Source organism: Sminthopsis crassicaudata, chromosome 3 (assembly GCF_048593235.1).
Source record: "Sminthopsis crassicaudata isolate SCR6 chromosome 3, ASM4859323v1, whole genome shotgun sequence".
Taxonomy (NCBI): domain Eukaryota; kingdom Metazoa; phylum Chordata; class Mammalia; order Dasyuromorphia; family Dasyuridae; genus Sminthopsis; species Sminthopsis crassicaudata.
The window spans coordinates 153,170,195-153,184,906 of record NC_133619.1 but is presented as its reverse complement, the minus strand read 5'-3'; the positions used below and the strand labels follow the sequence as shown (position 1 = coordinate 153,184,906).

Sequence of the window (14,712 nt, the reverse complement as noted above, 5' to 3'; positions counted from 1 at the left end):
GGAAAAAATAAGCCACAGGGAAAAACAAATCTCAGAAAATGTCACCAAAATAACTTTTTAAAATGAATAAGTCCTTTTTTACTTAGAAACTTCCCTCTATCTTGTTCCCCCCCATCTAATAATAAAGTACTCAAGTACAGTTCCCTAGGTTAAAAAAAAAAACAAAAACAAAAAAGAGTCAAAAATTGGGGAGGGGGGACAAAGAAAGGTCATTAACTATTTTAAAAGAAAAAAAATGTGACAGGTGATTTTTTTTAAGTTAATAAACAACAAATAATGTAAAATTTCCCCTGGCATATATGCAATTGATGCTTTTCACCCAATTGTAGCTTTTCTCATGTTTCAAATCATGAGAAAACTACAGTTGTTTGGGTATTATTTCTCTTAGAAGATTACATTGTGAGTATATTTTTTCATTTCTTGAGTTTCTACCATATTAAATTAGACAGCTTAAAAACATGATCAAGAAAGAAAATTAAAAAAAACAAAACCGATCAGGATAACCATACCAGTAAAGCCCATGATGGCTCCCTCTCTTGACTGCCTGCGGAGTCCATCTTCATCTCGAAAGTCGATATATACAAGATCTATGGCTTGTAGACCAAAGGCTTTTGCTATAACGACAATCTTTTGCCGGGCATAGAGAATATCTTGAGTTTCCTACTACTTGTTGCACCTGAAAATGGGTTATTAGAGACAAAGGGAGAATGTTTGACTTTAAGTCTTTACTGTTAAAATACAGTTTTTATTTATGGAATTTACAACTACCAAAATGATATTTAAAAATAGGTGAAAGAGGGTAGCTTAAACCAAAGTATAATCATTCCTTCCTTCCTTCTTCCCTCCCTCCCTTCCTTCTTTTTCTTCCTTTAATTTTTTTTCCTCCTCAATCTATCCATCTGTCTGTATATCTATCTATTTTTGTCCCAAAATTCTTAGTGCAGTTTTTAGCTATTAAAATTTAAAGCTGCACTAAGGTTTTTTTTGTTATATACGTATAATATGTGCATATATAATTCCCATATTTCTCTTGAGGTATTTATTATATATACACGAAAGTTAGACGTCATATTTTTGTCTCAGATAATAACATCAGGGTACTCCAGACCAAAAATAACTTTAGATAAATTTTTCCTTCCTTCTATTGATTATATGTTTTTGAAAACCATCAAATCAACAATAGTATTACACAGGTGATCTTGCAGCCATCTAAGGAAATAGTTAAAAATTCTGAGAATAGAATGACAGGCTTCTGTTGCAAATCCTGTCATAAGTGATGTTCTGTATCAAATCCTTAAATTTATTTGGATAGAAGATTTAGAAAAAACAGATATCATTGACTTCTTACATTGTCTCAAGTTCAAAGAACTTCCTGATAGTACAACCTGGCCATGCAGATACAGTATTAAATAAAACTTTGTTTTATACCTCTCCAAGTTCACTTTTTTGATGACATTTATGAAATTGCCTAGATAGTCCAATCACTAGTGTCTGTTCCAATTGTAAATCTGAAAACAATGCTTTTGGTGATATTGTATTTTCTAAGAGTACATAATTTCTTCCAGTAATGTTTATATCTACTTCAAAATTACTGTTTATAAGAGACTATAAACAATAGTGAAGGCTGTTGCAGCAGGTGGGGGGCTATGGATGTGGGATACTGAATATATTGTTATATGTGGCTGATATGTCAGTTTGGTTGAAATATTTACCCCCACTTTCTTTTGAAATTTCTGTATAATGTATGGCTCACTGGATGAGGGGGAAAAGACTTTGATATGCTTAGAAATGAATATGAGATAAGAATAAAATATATCAACAAAATTTTTAAAAATTCAAGGGCAGGGTGTCATCTTAGGCATTTAAAATATAAAGGGTTACAAAATATATTTTAGAGGAAATTTGAGATTTTAAAATGATCTTAATTCACTATTTTCCTTTAGAAAACACTAAAACAGATCAAGCCAAAACTTCATGGCAAATTTAAATCAACAACAATTATCCATGTTTGAAAATAACCTGATAATTGAATATTCATAGTACAGATTGCCTTTAAATATATAGGAAAAATTATTTTTAAATTGTGCATGGAGAATCAATGTAGATATTTAAAATTATGAACAATAAATCTGTATAACATCACATAAGAAGTAATTTTACATTGGTTATTTTATTTTTAAATAATAATAGTAGTAGTACTCAGTAGTCTACAGTTTTAGGATGCATGGCTAAAAATTGAAGAGAAAGTTCTTGAATGTTAGCATATACTTAAAAACTACTTCACCAAAGGCTACAACCAGAGAAGGCTACTGAATATCAACACTTTTACGAATTATGGATTTGAAAAATATAAAATTAATATGTATTTCAAGGATTTAGAACCTATGCTAGCCCGGAAATCCTCTCCTCCAAAAACGACTGCATCTAGATGAAGACCAGCTCGAGATCCAGTCTTCAGTGTTTCTTCGCAGACAGCCTTTAAAAGAGTACAACAAAAGTAATTTTCACAGAAATGTTGGCACCAGAGAAAAGGGTGAGATATAACGGTAATATGTCACTATCTAAATCTTGACACCTTTTGGCTGTAATCAGCCTATAACACGGCCCTAACTCTCCCTGTGTGAAAGGTATTCAACACTATCAATAACATACAAGACAATTAGTGTAGATGTAGGACTTGTATTTGAGGGCAGTGCTTTTACAAAATTCACATTCTTTAACTTAGACCATTTGGGCACTATCTTACAAATTCAATTTGACTGCCTTAGAAACTGGTTGTATTATTTCCTCAAATCCTCTTGCTTGAAGAGACTAATTGTCTATTAGCATTTTCAGGAGCCAGCTTGGGAATTTAAGAACAAATTAAAGTATTGGGCACCAGTATGACATTCTAATAATCTCAGTAGTAGATTTCTTTAGTGTTTGTTTTTGGGAGACAATACAATTCACAAACGAAGAGCAGGAAATTAGAAAGTGCAACAAGTTGTGTCTGATGTTTCAGTAAGAAACATACTTTAAAAGCTTTCTATCAAACCCAGGTTCTGATGTTGTGATTCTACATATATGATGATATAAGTGTATGTGAATAAATGGGTAGAGATCACATCTGGCATATTTCCTCATATATTCTATTTTATCTTCAGTTGTTAGGGAGGCTGCTAGTCTACGTGAGGAAAATGAAAAAAAAAACAGATTAAAATTGTTTTCTGTTGAGGGATGTTTGATATTTAAAATGATCGTGCCTTTTGGGTGATGCTTTTAATTATATTCAGAGAGATCTAGGACAGGCTGTAAGAATCTGTGGTTTAGCTATAAATACACAGTGATCACCAGCCTGGAATAGGTCTCAACTTTTCTTTGGGAGTATTTTCTCAAGTACATGATCACTCCTGAACAGGCATTCAGTTTCCTTTTTCCTTCTCCAACAGTGATTTCTGCTCTATACCCCAACCCGAAATCCTTTCCACCTTCCTCATCTCTTTCCATGGAAACCTAGGTTAGAAACTCAGAGAAAGGGATGTTATGTTAGAATCCATTAAATTGATTAGGGGTTTTTAGGCACATTTATAAATGCCCACTTTTTGAGGAAGAATGAGATAGCTTAGGTAACTTAATAAGGCAACATACAGGATTACTGAAATCTCTAGAAATTTTTTGTATATTTTTGGATTACTGTCACATGCCCAAATAGGTAAGCAAAACTGGGAAATGTTGTTACCCAGTTAACTTTTTAAGATTCTCCTTTAAAAACTGGGAAATGTTGTTATCCACTTAACTTTTTAAAATTCTCTTAAAAATTTTTTTTATCTATGACATCTTGCAGCATGCAAGGATATAATGCAGGAATATAATATGCTGGGGCGTGTTTACCCATTCCGATATAGCAAATAACATGTAAGACACTCTAAACCACATGTCAAGACTCACTCATAAACATTAACTTGTCTAATTTCTACCATGTGCATCACAAATACTATAGGTCATATTTAGTGAAAGCATTCTGGAAGATATCACAGTCAAAATATGTTTTTTGAAAAAGAATTTAAAAAGTTAAGTGGGTAATAGTATTTTCCAGGTTTGCTTAACCAATTTAGGAATCTGATAATAATTCAAAGTTTGCATTTTATTTACAAGAAAAATGGATGACAAAAGTTATCACTGGAAAGACATGGTATCTGGAGGGGACATTTTGTTGAAATATTTAAAATTTTACCAAAGAAGTTTTTTCCTTTGGACTTAATGAATCTCTTTATTATTTTCTAAGATGCTCACAACCAGTTTTTGTCAATTCTAATTAACAGATGGTGATTAAGGTTTACCTAGCTTGTGACTCGAAAAAGGAAAATATTGTTTTAAAAAATGATAAAACAGATTAGTGAAAGGAAAGCTCTCTGCAGGTGACTTATAAAATTTTAACTCTTCAATCACATCATTATTTTCTTACCTTAAAATTGAGCAAACCCATGGCAGTTTCCACAAAAGGTATTAAGTTCATTGGTTCTATAATTGTTCGGCCTTTTAAGTGGAATAAAAATTTGTCTGAAAACTAAAAATCAGAAGAAATGTCATCGGTGATTAGATAAAAATCAATTTATCGGATGTTGAAATTTAGACATTCAAATAGCACTGTCATCTTCACCTGAGGAAGCAACCCTTCCCCTCAACCACTTCCCGGCTTATTTGGTCCTCCTCCCCACCCCCAAACAAACACAAAACGGAGGAAAAAAGTACCCACTCTCAGCCTCAGTGATAAAACCCTAAGTATCAAGTTTGAGGCCTAGGATTTGGAACTACAACACACTCAGATTCTGAAGTTTTCATGATTTCCTTACAAAAAAGATTTACTTAACACCTTTCCCCCTTACTTGGTTAAATGCAAATCATTAGGTCCTTAAAACAATGAACAATTGCTATACCTGCTATTCTGTTTTTGTTTCATACCCAACACTGACATCACTGTAACTGTTCAGCAGCCTTCTAAGTGGCATCCATATTATTCATTACAGCACCATTACCCTTTGTTCAGAGGCTTTTCTTCATAATTTTTTAGCTTACCTAGGAAGACCTTAAAAAGGAAGTTTAATTCTTTGAAGACCAAAGCTTTCCAATTTTTTCCATGAGACCAGTTCACAGCTAGCTCTGAGCTGCCAGTGGGGTAGCCCAAATTCCAAAATCTATCATCTGGAAACATACAAAAGCTCTTGCACAGATTTTTTTTTTTACCCCCCTTTCAAAAGGGGAAAAATACTCCTAAATTATAAATCTATTATGTTCATCTAGATCGTATAATTTATAGGGAGATGAAAAAATATCATAGGTATGATAAAGATATTTTTGTAAATAAAGACAAAAATAGCATATATATCCGTTTTAAATTTAAGGAATATTCAACCATTAATGGATATCAAAGGAAAAGGGAATTTTAATCATCTCTCCATTCAGTCTCAGTTGGGTAAATCATATCTAAGAGATTTGCATAAATATAAACCATCAAAGACTTTTCATCTTCAAAGGGGGTTTCAAGACCCTATAAGCTTTGTACTGTAATCATCACAGGTCACAACCCTGCAGGAAAAAGGCTGCTATGGCAACATAAAAAACTAATGCTTAAGGCTTAGCATAATATTCTGACTAATAGAAAGGAAACTCATTTTAAAAGCTGGCAGCCTATTTACCAGAAGCGGGATTAGAGGTGTTATTTCCCCTTATAGCTTCCCCCCTCCTTTCCCAACCCCCCCTCCTAAAAAAAAATCTAATCACTGAGATCTTTAAAAAGCTTTTGAGCAATTTGCAGTAACTTTACAATTAGGCTAAAATAAATCACAGCTTTCAGTAATGAAGAATTATTCCCAGTCTCCTTCAGGGTCCCCTCTCTCTCTCCTGTCACCACCCCCACCCCTCTTCATTTTCTTCAGGCATCATCTTTCGCAACTTTTCAAGTGAAAGGGATAACTCAGTGAAAACAGTAAGAATGAACAGGATAAGCTTCAATTCAAACAGATAAAAAAAAATGCTGGCTTTAAGTTAACAGAAAACAGCCATTTAAATCACATGGCTAACCTAACTGGAAATTGAGCACTAAAATATTTGTGATGTTAATGTTAACTAGGTCTGAATGCTAAAAAAAATTTTTTTTGGTTTAAAAAAATGAGAAATGCTTCATGTTCCATTATCTGGGACAGAGTTTTAATCCCAAAAATCGTTTAGTTTAAAAATAAGCAAAAATTCTCATTTAACCACAACAAAAAAACCTCTCATAATACCATTTGTTTTTAAGTTAAAAAGGACATTTTAAATTAAATATTCTTGTCCATCCTCCTCTTCCACCTCCTTCTCTTTCTTAAAAAATTGCTCTAAGTACTAACACAAAAGGTAACTAGTGGAGAAGTTTCAATTAATTTTTTCAAAAGGAGACGATTAAATGTTTCCGGCCTGGTAAAGTGTTCATTTCAGTGAGGTGGAGGGGACGGGGTGGGGGGAGGAGAAGAAGGGGGGAAAAATCACAAAGAGATTGGGGAGGAGAAGAAGTAGCAGGCCTCAGCAATTCTTTCAATTCCAGTGCACACCCAATAGTGTGTTGGGAAGAATGCACACTGTTCAGGATTTGTGGGAGAATTGTCCCATTACAAAGGAGGGAGAGTTACGCTTGTTATAGTCCAATAAGCCATGCCAGTCAAACAAGTACCCACACTAGGGACAAAAGGAAAGCAAGAGATTCTCAGACAAAAGGAAACAAGTAAGCCCATCTTTTAGTTGTGCATCAGCCTCGAGGTTTTATGCTGCACATAAATAAAAACGAGAGGGAAAAAAAATAAACAGCAAAAGCACTTCTCTGAACTGGGAATCTTACTTAAAAACAAAAAACAAAAAAAACCCAAAATATAATCTAGATGATCGAAATTTCAGCCTAATTTATTAAAGTCAAGGATTAGGCCAGTGGGAAAGGAAAAATATTTTCAGATTAAAATAAAAAGTGTGTGTGTTTTAGATAAATGAAATTGATAATAAATGTAGTATCATAAGGAGGTTTGCCTTCAGATTGCATTCCACTTTAGAATACGCTTGGTTGCAAGAAGGCCCTTCTTACATCCATAAAGCACAACCTCTATCTCTCAGTTTCTTCGATGCAAACCCCTCGAGAAGCCAACTCCAGTTGATTTTAATTAATTTTTGTTCTTTGAATAGAGGTCTTCAGGAAGAATGTGGCATTTCTGGATGTATTATGAAAAGGGAGGGGGACTTCTGCTATGTAGTATATCTATGAAATGTGCATTGCTGGCGTCCCATGAGCTCCCACCTCACAGATGTGATGTGCTGGATGGAAATACCCAGCAAGTTTGCCTCCTTCCTTTCCATCCCTTCTCTGCAAGGAGAGAGCCACACAATGACGTGTGATTTCCTTCTACAATACAGAATTAGGGCAGCCTCCTAAATAAAATCGACTCCCTTTTAACAATTAAAACAATTATAGTATAATTAGGCCTATTTCAAAGTTTTCTTAAGTAATTTGAAATGCCAACCATTTTACATTTCAGGTTTTTATTGGCTGAAAAAGTCAGTCATGAAATACAAACACACCTGTCAGCAATTAAAAAGGGAAGCACTAGAGAGCTGTTCAGGAAATAATATCTGTGCTAATTAAAAACACTAGTTAAAAGCTTCCTGTTTATTCCTCCAGTTGCCCTGAGGAATGACCTTTTCCTCCCCTTCTTTATGCTCATTTTTTCATATGTGGCTTGTGTGTTTTTGCCGTCTATGACTCCCAGTGAATCTTTGTAAAGCCTGTTTCCATAGCTGGCCTTTCAGGTGGTAGCAGTGGGTTAGGGTCTGGCAGGGTACAAGAAAAGATTACATTCTCAGGCAAGTCGGCTTCCGGAATTGCTCTGCTGCCACTGTGAGGGCTATTGAAAGGTGTTCCCCTCAAATACAAATCTGATTACAAAGCAGAAAGGTTATTATTATTTTTTTTAAATGCTTCTTTCTTAGGGCCACAGAAGCTGCTCTACAAAGAACTTTGAGAGAAAAAAAAAAAAAAAAAAGCTCAGATTGGGAGGATCTCAATGGAATGGAAGCCTTCTTAGTCCCATTAGTTAAGTGTCCCCTTCCTTCTTGCTACACTGCATGGGTGCCTTTTAACAATCTGTGGCCTAAAAGTAGTCGTATTACTACTGATCAATAGTTCTTATTAGGTCTTGGGCCTTTCATTAAAGCAACAATAGTAGCAGATCATTAGTTACTCACCCATCGTATTTCGTCAGGATTTTCAACCTTTGGCAGCATCAGGCTGGAAGGCAGGACCTGCGATTGCAGCAGGACCTCCAAATCTTTCTCAGCAAGACCACTAGAGACTGCGTTGATCCTTACACACTTTTCAGTAGGGCCCAAATCAAACTCCTCGAGAGTCTTCACTATTCTCAGTCTTGCTTCCTCCTATAATCATGAACAGAAGGTATTTCTTAAATTTATTTTTCCTTTGGGCTGCAAATAAATCCATTTCTAAACAAGAGTGACATTTAGACATTTTCCTTACGGATATCTTTCAATAGTGTTTGAGGGCTACTAAAATACTGATCACGGCCGCCATAACACACGCAGTAGAGACATTTTAAAATAGCTGCATCTTTCTTTTAAGAGTCTTTCCCAACAACCCCTAAGACAGAATTAATAGCTTGACAAAGTAGACGCTTTGATAAATATTTATTGAATGAATGTATAAGTAAACATGGGGCATTTTCATTTCAAATCTAGCAGCAATAAAGATATTCTGGCTATTCATATGTACTTTCACATAAAAAGGGCTGAAAGTTTCTTTTCCCACATATAGCTTCCTGCTTTTATTTATTTTTTTACTCACTCTTTTTAACTGAGCAGAATCTTGCCACTCAATTTAAAGAAGCTTGTGTGAGTCTGACACCACATACTACAGGGTAAGCTCCAAACCATTCAGCTGGAAAGCAATCCTATCACAAAGAACTCCCTAGAAGTGATAGGCAAAGATACTTCTCCCTTGAAACTGACAGAGACTTTGCTCACTGGTCAAAAGAGAATGTGAATTCTATCTTGGGGGGAAAAAATCAGAAATGAAACTTAAAAAAATTGGCTTGACAAGGGGTGGTAGTGGGGGAGGACGAGAAAGGATGAAGTTGGGAGGGGGAAAGGCTGTGGGGAAGAACGGAAGCTTCAAGGAGAAAGAAGGCTTTGGATTTGCTACTTCCTGCCAATTTCAGTTTCAAAAACAAATTCCTCCAACTTGCCAACAGCCTTCAACAAATTCTCATTGTTGGAATGAACACTTATCAAAAGTAGTTTCATTTGGGAAGGGTTTTTATGATACTAATAAAACTTTAAAGCCTCCCTACCCCTGATGAATGTTTGTGTGTGTGTGTGTGTTTAAACAATATGCAGTTATCTGGACAGCACCCCTTCTCTGGGAAATAGTCAAGAATTATCCAAGGCCATATTCAGGCTAATACTAATCAGTGAGACAATACATGACAGTAGATTTAAACCAGACGGATGTAGGGTTCTGGCTGTGAGTGGAAGTAGAGAAGCTTTCCAAATGTGGCCTGAGTTAAACAGTGTGGGGAAACAGTAGCTTACAGTTGTCAGGTCAGATCAGAATAGGGGCTCTAAGACCACTTTAAGACAGCTTGTGGTGTCCTGATTTACAGGGCTGGGGCTGCCAATAATTAGGCTAAGTTCAGACAGTAGTGAAGGATGGTTTCTACCAACTAAAAGGAAGGTATAATGAAGCGAAAGGTTAACAAACTTGAATCAAACGGCCTGTGGCTCGGCCCTGCCCCATCCTTTGGGCCTTTCCAAAGCTATAAGACATGAATGCGCTCCCTCCTCACCTCTGCTTTTAGAATTCTCAGCTTCCTTCAAAGCTCAGCTCAAATGCTACCTCCTACATGAGGCTTTTCCTGATCAACACCCCCAACCCCCCAGCTGCTAGTGCCACCTCCCTCCCTCCACCCCCTCACCCCCAGTCCATTACCCTTTCTGAATTCTGTCTCTATTTTAAATCAACTTGTATGTGTAGGTATTCTGAGGGAATACAGTCTCCTTGAGGGCAGCCCCAGCGCCTAACACAGTACCTGGCACAGAGGAAGCATTGAAATGCTTGACGACATATTGATATCTATTATCAATATTCCATATACGAAATACAGCTTTGCATGCCTATGATAAAACTACCAGATCTGAGGTTAACTCAGTAAAATACTGCTAAAGCAGCAGGGCTATAGAGAAAAATTCCCTTGTCATGAGTCGGTTCCCTTCTGTCCGTGGCTTAAACCTGTGCAGTATACTGCACTGAACTGGCTCAGTGCTCTGTCGCAAATATTTCCACTTAGTGGTCTAATTTTCACTACAGCAAGTCAAACTCAAGCTGTGTCTATATGGAGAGAAATGGAGGGTTGGGGCAATTATCTGGACCATAGAGGTGAACGTAGGTTTTTTAAAACTCAAATCATCTGAATAATTGTCTCACTTCTCCACTTTACTTTGCATGTGTAGACACAGTGATGTGGGATTCCTGGCAATGTCAACTTGCTAAATTGTTATTGTTGGAAGGGAGCAAAAGCTGCTCTCTAAGCTGTTTTGAGGTTCCACTTGGATTTGAAGTGGACGATTAGTTCAAAGCTCATGCTTTAAACCCATTTGTGATTTTAACTAACGTCAGATTGCCATGGTTTCGGCACACTCTGCTCTACTTAGGAAAATTCAGACCTTGTGAAATTGGCTGTAAATGAAGGACCCAATTCCAATTTCGGGCATAATCTGATTAGTATTTTTCATGTTATAACAATGCACAGTGAACACTCAGCGTTTTATTAGACTTTTTTTCTTCCCCCTTGGCCCAGAATTAAAATCAAGCCATCTCTCTGCACCACCATCCTGGGCCTTTCAAAAAAAAAAAAAAAAGAAATTCTGTCTTTTTAGGTATATTTCCACACAACACCCTTAATAACAGGCTGTTGCTTGTTGCAATTTACATAAACTAAGTGTGCATCCCTCTGGTATGTATCCCAAAATATCCAACAACTTCACTGAATTTACACCAACCAACAAGCATGTTGGATTTTTTTCTTTTGATATTTTAATGGTGAAATATGTTACTGTGCTAGCAAACACACCCATGCCATCTGTTGGGTTGAAAAGAGAGTCAGTTTCTGAGAACAATTAAGTTTTAGTTCTGGGTGTTTCAGCCAGAGAGCCACATTCCGCTTGGTAATGAAAAAAAAAATTATATTCTTTCTCACCTTTCTCTTTTTCTTAATCTCTCTCTTCTGCTTTCTTCTAGTCTCTTCTCACCGTTCTCTTATCCCATCATTCTCTCTCTCTCTTTCTCTTATAAAAACACAGTCATCTCCATCTCTGACATCCTTCATTCTTCCTCTCTTTCTTGTCCCCACCACACAAATAAACACACCAAACATACATATATCTCACGATCACATTTCTTTCCCTTTTCTCTTCTCATGGTTGGCCTTATGGCCCCATAACTATGATCTTGTTAGGAGTATTACTAACTATGAAGCAGACTGATAGATACCAGCTTCTCAGAATGGCTGATGCAGATGGATTACTGCAAGGTAAGTGCTTCCTGGGGAAAGTAGGAAAGGGAAATAAAAGCACAAATCAGGTCTCTAAAAAGTTAAAGGAAAGGAATTTTTTCCCTTTAAATGACAGTCAATCATCATTCAAAACTAGAAATTGCTTGTTTTATATTCTAGAGGCAAAAGTAGAATATTAAAATGAGTTCAAAAGAAACTATATTATTTTGACATTATGTAGAAGTCTATTTGGTCAAACAGAATTAAATGTAGAACAAGCCTGCTTCCTTAAGTTCCAACAGGGATATAGTATTGGCAGAGATGGAATAATAGAATTAAATAGTTAGATTTCAAATAATACCTCATTAAACAAACAGCACATTCTGTTCCATAATAAATCAGTATTAATGCATAATGAGAATTTCTCCTGGAGAACCATAAAATAAAGAAATGGAATTGAGCATGCAATAGATTATTCCCAGACACACATTCTAAAAACTGATGTGTGTTAAAGTTTCAACTTGTATTGATCCTTCATGCTATGGTTGGCTACATGGTGGACCAGTGGCTAATGAACACATCCTTAGACATAACTCACTGTAATATTTGACTCTGTCTGAGTGAAGAACCAAGGCATATTGTGATTTCAGTGACTCTATATTCCTATCACCTGGGAAAGAGAAGGCCTCCATGACGTAGCAGAGCAAATAAATCAACCATCACCATGACATACAGACACTGAAATTAAAGAAGAAAATATGCATGCAGTTGGTTCAATTGGCACCCATTAAAGCTAATAACTAATCATCCTTGCAAGTTTCTATCTCTGAATTATCAAATCTGCAAAGAAAACAACATCCGTCCACTTTTACACTCCAGTGGAAGAGGTGGTCCCTCGCGGCAGGGCGGCACAGTCTCGCCATCTGGAGAATAAATCGAGTGTGAAGTACAGTATAGTTTGGGACCAAGCTCCGTGGCGGCAGCTCAGCAGTCAGTTCATTAGTTCCAAACTTCCAGGGATTAGAGCAGCATCAATTCTACTGTCGGATAGGATGAGACAGACAGAATTCGAGAGTCAAGGAGGAATGTGACAACTAAGAAGAAGCCCCTTGGGCTTATTTATAAAACTACAAAGTATAAACACACCTAAATAAATGCCTTAAATAATAGCATTATCACAGTTTCATAACATCTGAATTAGCACCCTTCCTTTCCCCCTCCCCAAGTTGTATGTTAATGTATAGCAATTTCAGTGAGAATAGGCAGGAATAGATTTTAGAAAAACCCAAGTTCAGGAAGAGAAATAAGTTATACTAAAATGTAGATGTGTATTCTAACTGGAATTTTGGTAATTAAAATAAGAAATAAAATGAGATGTAACTACAATGTCTTGAAGGTCAGAAAAAAATGTATGTATATGTGTATATGTATGGATATATACACATAAATACATCTATATATACGTACACAATTTTCACCCCAACTACTGCTGACTGCTTCATTTGAGAAAACTACTAATAAATTCTTTTATTTGCTTATTCTCCTCTTAAAATTTTTTCTTTTGTTTATGAAAGCTATAATCTGGTTCACCTTTCTTAGCCTTAATTTCCTCATTTATAAAGTGAGGATAATGTTTACACTACCAACTTATGAGTTTCTTTTGTGGAAGCCACCACTTAATAAATCTTAGACACTATGCAAATGTGACTTATTGCTATGATTATATGTCATTTTTACTACCAGGTTAAAAAGGAGTCGGATGATCTACATGTAATAATGGAGACTATAAAAATGTGAAAAGAAAATTTCAAGGTCATATTAGATTTCCAAAAATTAAAAAAAATTACAAGTTATTTTACTGTAATATTTCATATTATACATTACTTATTTTGGTTATGTCCTATATTTTTAAGTTTGGTTAATGCCTTTTGTTTTTTATTACAAGTTATTTTCAAACAATAGCCTCTTCAACTGAGCCCTCCCTTGCTTTATTGTTTATTATTTAGACTAAAAAACTGAAGAACTTTTGATACATAATAGTTTATCAATATTATGGTTATACTGCTCTATTTTTTCTATATGTATAAAAGCATTAATTATGATCAGCAACAATGAGTCTCTGGTTAGAGAAAGTCCTGATAAGGGGAAGAAAAAAAAACCAATTATTTTACAGGGATGCTACAACCTGGCCATAGTGTGGTTAAAGATCCGGCTGAGCTTTGTAGGACTTTGTTTTTCCAGCATGTGTAGAAAAAAAGATTTTTTGGGAAAAAAGAAAAGCATAGTACTAGGGCAATAATATATTTTTATAGAAATAAAAAGATATTACTTTGAAGAAGTATGTATTTAGCTAAGGAAATTTAAGATTTAAGATTCTTAACTAACTTTATTGACACAATAAGTGGAGTTTCACAATGAAACTTAAGATTTGTTTTTCTTTTATTACAAATAGTTAAATAGCAATATTCACCATGTCCTCTTGAAGTTTTAATTTTTAAAAATCCCTTTAGTAAAACCGGAAAACAAAGCTTGGAGAGTATGGGACATTACCCAGATATTTAAAAAAATTAAAAGAATATAATAATGGAGGGGAACTAATTTTTTTCATGCTTAGAAATTTTTATTTGCATTTATTTGCATAAATTCAACAACAACAACAACAAAATAAACAATAGTACAGAAATATAAAATTAGTTTGGAAAGACTTTCACTTGTCTTCTGATTTTCTTTTTTCTAAAAAAAATCCCCAATAATCTTTCATAACTAATAATAATGATGATAACTAAAATTTATGTAGTACTTCAGGCACTATGCTAAGTGCCTTACAATTATTATCTCATTTGATCCTTACAACAACTCTGAAGATAGAAGCTTGAATTTCAGAAGAAACCCCTGAAGCTGACTGAGTAGGGCAGTCACAGAATAAGATTTGTACTGAAGGAAAAAGTACTTTGGTCATTGTTTGAAGGATGAACTGGAGCAGGGAGAGACTTAAGGGAGGGAGATCAATTAAGAGATTGTTACATTAATCTAGGCAAAAAGTGATGAAGGCATGAACTAAAGCATTAACTGTATGAGTGGAGGGAAGAGTTTGGTTGTGAGAGAGGTGAATGTATCAATAGAATGATCAGTCTGATTGGTTAAGTGAAGAGTC

The 14,712-nt window shown here is 35.3% G+C and overlaps 1 protein-coding gene across 1 annotated transcript in view; it reads right to left on the bottom strand.

The window, feature by feature from the left end:
• The window catches only part of CLYBL (citramalyl-CoA lyase), a 346,453-nt gene that overhangs the window by 33,185 nt on the left and 298,556 nt on the right, over positions 1–14,712 (bottom strand). Inside the window, exons 3-6 of the mRNA XM_074299446.1 lie at positions 8,242–8,430; positions 4,445–4,546; positions 2,368–2,476; positions 510–662 (exon numbers count right to left, since the gene is read on the bottom strand). Coding sequence (XP_074155547.1) covers positions 510–662; positions 2,368–2,476; positions 4,445–4,546; positions 8,242–8,430 — 553 coding nt within the window. The remainder of the gene's footprint in view (positions 1–509; positions 663–2,367; positions 2,477–4,444; positions 4,547–8,241; positions 8,431–14,712) is intronic.